Source organism: Dendrobates tinctorius, unplaced genomic scaffold (assembly GCF_039654945.1).
Source record: "Dendrobates tinctorius isolate UK_male_01 unplaced genomic scaffold, ASM3965494v1 ptg000041l, whole genome shotgun sequence".
NCBI lineage: Eukaryota > Metazoa > Chordata > Amphibia > Anura > Dendrobatidae > Dendrobates > Dendrobates tinctorius.
In genome coordinates, this window is record NW_027361709.1 from 1254272 (window position 1) to 1261641 (window position 7370).

Below are 7370 nucleotides of genomic sequence, written 5' to 3' on the forward strand. Positions count from 1 at the left end.
TCCGTACCCACTGTCTTAAATGGCTTCTGTCAAGATTGCTGTAGACCGGTCCTCACCCTTTCCTGCTCACACAGTGGAAGGTGTGTTACAGTTTATCAGGGGTTTAAGACAGCAGCAAAAATCTCTCTCCAGACCCCACATATGGCCGAAATGATGAATAATTGCTGCACTGCCCTGTTCCACAATCGCGCAGTCGTTGACCTCGGTGTGTGAGCAGAGCTTCGTCCACGCTGCTGCCGCACCCGAATAGCTCTACCTGCAATGATGCAAAAATTCAGCTTTGTGAGCAGGACGAAGTGAAGATAAAGTTTTGCTTCTGAATGTAAAAAAATGTTCTAAACACAGACCTAAAGCAGAGAGTGAAATGGTGACGACCTGGAGCACATGAGACAGCCGCTGTCGATGGCTCCAGAAGAAAGTGACGTATTCCCGTCTTCTACAGGGCGTCAGCGAGTGGCCCCGGTGTTTCTTCATCGCTGGTGATAACAGCACGAACGCAGTGAACCGAACCTCCAGCAACATCGGCTCCTTACTGCGTAGGCAGCAGAGCGCGGACAGGTTAGATACGGGGACAACCTCTATGGGAACTAGTGGTGATAGTTGTCACCCAGCTTTCCCAGCAGCAGAAACAACTGAGATCCGTGATTGTTTCCTGTTTCCAGTTGCTTATTTTCTTGCTTTATGTCTGCACAGCACCCCCCAGGGGCTTCCTATAGACCCCATTCACTGGGACATTTCTCGCTTGCCTCTGAGGAGTGGGAGCGTGGATGTTATCATCACAGACATGCCGTTCGGGAAGAGGTGAGAGGCAGCTGCGACTCAGAGGAGCCCGGGTCTCCATTCAGCTGCTACTTGAATTGTTTTCTGTCATCCACACAGAATTGGATCAAAGAAGAAAAACTGGGACCTTTACCCGGCCTGCCTCCGAGAGATGAGCCGCGTGTGCCGGGCTGGAACAGGACGGGCCGTCCTCCTGACTCATGATAGGAAATGCTTCATCAAGGTGCAAAAGCCCCTCCTGTCCCCTCTGCCTTCATACCCGGCCTCCCCATCCCCTCTGTTTCTCTACATAGCTCTTCTTGTGTCTGTCCATGGCCTCCCCGTCCCCTCCGTCCCTGCCCACGGCCGCCTCAGTTGCCGCCCGCAACCTCCCCTGTCCCCTCATCATATAGTATAGTGCACATTTACGTTTATTAGGTAGACCTTTCCCCATTTGTCTCTTTCAGGCTCTGGCTAAAGCCGGGCACCTGTGGAGGAAGATGCACACGGTGTGGGTGAATATAGGCGGCCTGCACGCCGGCGTCTACCTCCTGAAGAGAACTCTCCTGGAATTCTCCGACAGCTCCAGCCAGAGACTGGAGGAGAACAAGCTCCTGAGCCCCAGCTCACCTGCCAAAGAAGAGTAAGAAGTGCCGCAACAGCAGTGCCCTCCATACCGACCCCAAAATCGCCTGCATCCACCATGCGGGTGAATCACACAAACAATAACTACAGGTCCTTAGTTGTTTTCTTTTTGAGCCATTTATGTTATTTCCATCAGAAACTGGGCTGCAGTACAGAGATTTCAGCTCTTGCTGCACTCGTCTTTCCCCAATTTCCTCAATGATGGCTATAAACGAGGGGATGTAACTGCAAAACCCACCACATCTGACATCCAAAAGACCCTTGTGAGGGTGACCAATTTCCCCCAAACCAGCATAACTTCGGAGATTGCAGAACTTTGGCTTATTCAGGATTTTTGGGGCAGCTGCTCATTGTTTGTTTAGTTTTACCTTAAAGGGGCTGTCTCATAAACAACATATCACCTGTACCCCCAGTATAGGAGATACATGTATGACCTCTGGGGGTCCGAATGCTAGGACACATACCAGTCACAAGAACAGGGGTCCCAAAGTCCTCTGTGCCTGGAGCGGTGGTGAGAGTGTGCGACCACTGCATTGTCTGTAGGAGTGGTGGTCACACACGCTCAGTACACACAGGGGACTTAAGTTCTCGGGGGTCTCGGCAGTCAGACCCCCAGCGGCCATACAGTTTATCATCCTGTGGATCGGTGAGAAGTGTCATTTTTAGGACAAAGCCTTTAAGGAAATTTATAAGTGCTAGGCAAGGTTTTAATGTTTCATTTTGCAAACTAATAACGGATCCCCAGTCCAGTGGTTACTGAGGTTTCCAAATTACAAGTGCGCCAATGGCCAGAATCCTTATGTTATCCTTTTTTTTTTTTTTTCTTTACAAGGTTAATAAATGGTTTTCCTAAGCGATCTGTAGGCTTTTACTTACAAGAAGACAACCCGAGAAGCTCTTACAAAAAGAAAAATACTAAATGCTTGTTAATGTCAGTCCTCATTGTTAGTCTGACATTCTGTTCATCTACCAGGAAGCTCAGGATGAGCAGAGCCCTGATGGACAAGAGATGCCGTGCACGTCCGCAGGATTTCGTGCCACAATTGATGTCACATCGGTGTTGGTCTAACCTGCGGTAGACTCCTACATCTTACAGACCCAGGAAACACGTAATTAAGCGATAAAGAATCGGGCACAAATTAATGCAAATCTGGTTCCACCACCGCAATTAATGTCCCATCCGATGGCTGTAACGAGATAATGAGGCTTTTCCTGCAGGAAATAATAGAAATATAATCAGGGGCATAATTAGAGTTTACATGGAAATCTCTGTATGATGTAAGCAGCGACCAGCTCCGACCAAACCCTGTACCTACCGGGGCAGCGGTGTGTGACATGCTCTGCTGTTGAACCACAAGTACCAGTGTGTCCATCAAAGCTGCACACTGACATAATATGTTAAGGCTTAGAGTACACACCTGTCAAATGGTTAAAGACTACAGGGTGTCGCTGCTACATCACTGACAATACAAGTGAATGAAGACCCTGAGGATGCAGTGACCGCAACAAGCAAGAACTCCGACTGTGGCAGATTGTTTTCAGACCCTCGTCACAATGCAACCAGGTTCACTTGTATTGTGCTGCAATGTAGCATCAACACCTAGTAGGTGCATTACTGGTGCTGTGGCCAAAATTGTCAACTACCACTAGTCTTCTCATTCTATAAACACGTGTCAGCATTAATCTACTCACTAATGCAACGACCTGTGTAGTCCAGAGCTGCAATCACTATTCTGCTGGTGCAGTCACTGTGTTCATACATTACATTACTGATCCTGAGTTACATCCTGTCTTATACTCCAGAGCTGTAGTCACTATTCTGCTGGTGCAGTCACTGTACATACATTACATTACTGATCCTGAGTTACCTCCTGTATTAAACTCCAGAGCTGCACTCACTATTCTGGTGCAGTCACTGTACATACATTACATTACTGATCCTGAGTTACATCCTGTATTATACCACAGAGCTGCACTCACTATGCTGGTGCAGTCACTGTGTACATACATTACTAATCCTGAGTTACATCCTGTATTATACCCCAGAGCTGCACTCACTTTTCTGCTGGTGAAGTCGCTGTGTACATACATTACTGATCCTGAGTTACATCCTGTATTATACTCCAGAGCTGCACTCACTATTCTGCTAGTGCAGTCACTGTGTACATTACATTACTGATCCTGAGTTACATCCTGTATTATACTCCAGAGCTGCACTCACTATTCTGCTGGTGCAGTCACTGTGTACATACATTACATTACTGATCCTGAGTTACATCCTGTATTATACTCCAGAGCTGCACTCACTATTCTGCTGGTGCAGTCACTGTGTACATACATTTGTGACGAGGTCAGCTTACGCTGAGTCGACTTTTTCTTTGGAGTGGACCCTCTGGGTCCTGGCACCCACCCACCTAGGGCGAGCTGACCTTGTGAGGAACCACCCCCTATACAGGGAGTGTCAGGGGCAAGACCAAGGGGGTGAGCCACCACGACTGCTGGCACCAGACGGCCGGCTCAAGTAGACCCTAGGTACGAGTGCAGGAAACAGGACAAGACAAGACGCAAGTTCAAGGTATCGTCATTAAGGCAAATTCAGGATAGCATTCAATGCAAAAACGTGATAAGCAAAACACAGCAAGGTGCGTGCGAGGGCTCGCCAAGGTCCATAGCATGGTACGTGCCAGGTGGCACGCCTGGGTACAGGCAAGGGCTCAATGGCATCTGACTCCGGACAGCTGGCAATGATCGACAGGATCAGGATTTGGACATCAGGCTTACAATCTCTCAGCGATCGGCAGGTTCTGGGCATCCGGCAAGCAAACCAGGGTTCAAGCAAGGAGGCACGACAGATCTCCAGGCATGGTGCGTGTTAGGGAACACGCCGAGGTCCAAGGCAGGATTCCAGGCAGGGTGCGTGCAAGGGCACACCAGGGTCCAGGGCAAGGTGCGTGTGTAGGGGACATGCCAGGGTTCAAAGTTCAACATACAAGACAGGATGCGTGTGTAGAGACACGCCAAGGTATAAGGCAGAGTCCTGCGCGTACAGAGGGACACGCCAGGGTTAGGTTCAAGGCAGAGTCCTGCGCGTGCAGAGGAGCACGCCAAGGTCAGAGTACAAGGCAGAGTCCTGCGCGTGCAGAGGAGCACGCCAAGGTCAGGGTACAAGGCAGAGTCCTGCGCGTGTAGAGGGCAAGCCAGGGTCAAGGCAGAGTCCTGCGCGTGCAGAGGGGTACGCCAGGGTCAGGGTACAAGGTAGAGTCCTGCGCGTGCAGAGGGCACGCCAGTGTCAAGGTTCAAGGCAGAGTCCTGTGCATGCAGAGGGCACGCCAGGGTCAGGGTTCAAGGCAGAGTCCTGTGCGTGCAGACGCCAGGGTCAGGGTACAGACTAGGACCTGTACGTGCTAGAGGGCACGACAAGGTACATGGCTAGACCTGCGCGTACTTTAACAGAAGCACGGGGAGGAATGCCACGGGGCAGGCGAGGGCCTGCGCGTGCTAAGAGAAGCACGGAGAGTGCAGTGCAGAGACAGCGTGAGTGCAAGGAAGCACAGAGAGCACGGCTGGGGCACTGGCTAGCTGGACGGGCTGCAGCACAAACAGGCGGGTAAGACTCCAGCGAACCCGGCTGGGGCATAGCAGGCGACACAGCTGTCACTGACCGACGAGCACGGCTGAGGCACAAGCAGGAGGCTAGGAAGGCCAGGCGCATGCAAAGGGTACACGAAGAAACAAGGCAAAGCTAGGCGAGAAACAAGGCAAGACGGTACAGAACACGGAGCAGAACAGACAGAAACACAGAGCCAGGTTAGAGCGAGAACAGAGCTAGCAGCGGAACGTAGGCCGAAGCCCAGAGCCGGGTCAAGGCGGAGCCTTGAGACTAGACATGGAACATAGGACGAATAACAAGGCAAGGAAGAGCTTAGGCAAGACATAGCGAAACAGGCTAAGGCAGAAAACAGCTGAAGTACCACAAGGTAAAGCATAGCAAGTACAAACACAGCACGAGAGACAACAGAAGACATGGCAAGAGACAGAGTACAAGCACAGAGCGTGTGCAGAGACGCATGACAGGGCACAGTGCAGGGGCACAGAATACAGGGAGCGACCAAGCAGCCATGCAGGGAAGCAACACAATACTCAGGCCCGGACCATAGGAAGGGGCGATCTGAAATAGCACCTGCAGCTCCGGGTCAGGATCGGGTAAGGACTTCCGGTTCAGATCCTCCAGGATCATAGAGAGGGTTGCTAGATCAGACTGGGCAGAACCATAGAGAAGGTCACATGATCAGGGCTCCAGGAATACATAGAGGATTGCAGAATCAGACAGTGCTGGAACATAGGAAAGGTCACATGATCAGGGGAATACAGAGGATTGCGGAATCAGAGCAGAGACGGATGGTTACCTAGCAACGGCGTGCAGCCATGAGGTAAGGCGCTCGTGCACACAGCTCCAGGCATCTTGCAGCACGAGACATAACGGGCATGAGAATTCAGTACACATGCACACCGCTCCAGGAGTCATGCAGCACACCAGACATGACGGGCATGATAGTTCGGTGCACGTGCACACTGCTCCAGGGATCATGCGGCAAAACAGACATGACGGGCATGACAACATTACATTACTGATCCTTAGTTACATCCTGTATTATACCCCAGAGCTGCACTCACTATTCTGCTGGTGCAGCCACTGTGTATGTACATTACATTACTAATCCTGAGTTACATCCTGTTTTATACTCCAGAGCTGCACTCACTATTCTGCTGGTGCAGTTACTGTGTACATACATTACATTGCTGATCCTGAGTTACATCCTGTATTATACTCCAGAGCTGCACTCACTATTCTGCTGGTGCAGTCACTGTGTACATACATTACTGATCCTGAGTTACCTCCTGTATTATACTCCAGAGCTGCACTCACTATTCTGCTGGTGCAGTCACTGTGTACATACATTACATTACTGATCCTGAGTTACATCCTGTATTATACCCCAGAGCTGCACTCACTATTCTGCTGGTAGAGTCACTGTGTACATACATTACATTACTGATCCTGAGTTACATCCTGTATTATACTCCAGAGCTGCACTCACTATTTTGCTGGTGCAGTCACTGTGTACATACATTACTGATCCTGAATTACATTCTGTATTATACTCCAGAGCTGCACTCACTATTCTGCTGGTGCAGTCACTGTGTACATACATTACATTACTGATCCTGAGTTACATCCTGTATTATACCCCAGAGCTGCACTCACTATTCTGCTGGTGCGGTCACTGTGTACATACATTACTGATCCTGAGTTACATCCTGTATTATACCCCAGAGCTGCACTCACTATTCTGCTGGTGCGGTCACTGTGTCACTGTGTACATACATTACGTTACTGATCCTGAGTTACATCCTGTATTATACTCCAGAGCTGCTCTCACTATTCTGCTGGTGCAGTCACTGTACATACATTACTGATCCTGAGTTACCTCCTGTATTATACTCCAGAGCTGTACTCACTATTCTGCTGGTGCAGTCACTGTGTACATACATTACATTACTGATCCTGAGTTACATCCTGTATTATACCCCAGAGCTGCACTCACTATTCTGCTGGTAGAGTCACTGTGTACATACATTACATTACTGATCCTGAGTTACATCCTGTATTATACTCCAGAGCTGCACTCACTATTTTGCTGGTGCAGTCACCGTGTACATACATTACATTACTGATCCTGAGTTACATCCTGTATTATACTCCAGAGCTGCACTCACTATTCTGCTGGTGCAGTCACTGTGTATATACATTACATTACTGATCCTGAGTTACATCCTGTATTATACCCCAGAGCTGCAGTCATTATTCTGATGGTGCAGTCACTGTATACATACATTACATCACTGATCCCGAGTTACCTCCTGTATTAAACTCCAGAGCTGCACTCACTATTCTGCTGGTGCAG

General features: G+C 49.5%; 1 protein-coding gene across 4 annotated transcripts in view; it reads left to right on the plus strand.

Moving 5' to 3' along the window:
* Nucleotides 1-2261, plus strand: part of THUMPD3 (THUMP domain 3 tRNA guanosine methyltransferase) — a 252936-nt gene extending 250675 nt beyond the window's left edge. For all 4 annotated transcript variants that reach the window (XM_073574937.1, XM_073574938.1, XM_073574934.1 and 1 more), the window contains 4 exons: nt 443-558; nt 694-801; nt 880-1003; nt 1227-2261. In XM_073574937.1, the coding sequence (XP_073431038.1) occupies nt 443-558; nt 694-801; nt 880-1003; nt 1227-1406 (528 nt within the window). In that variant the 3' untranslated portion in view covers nt 1407-2261. The remainder of the gene's footprint in view (nt 1-442; nt 559-693; nt 802-879; nt 1004-1226) is intronic.
* Nucleotides 2262-7370: the final 5109 nt, after the last annotated feature.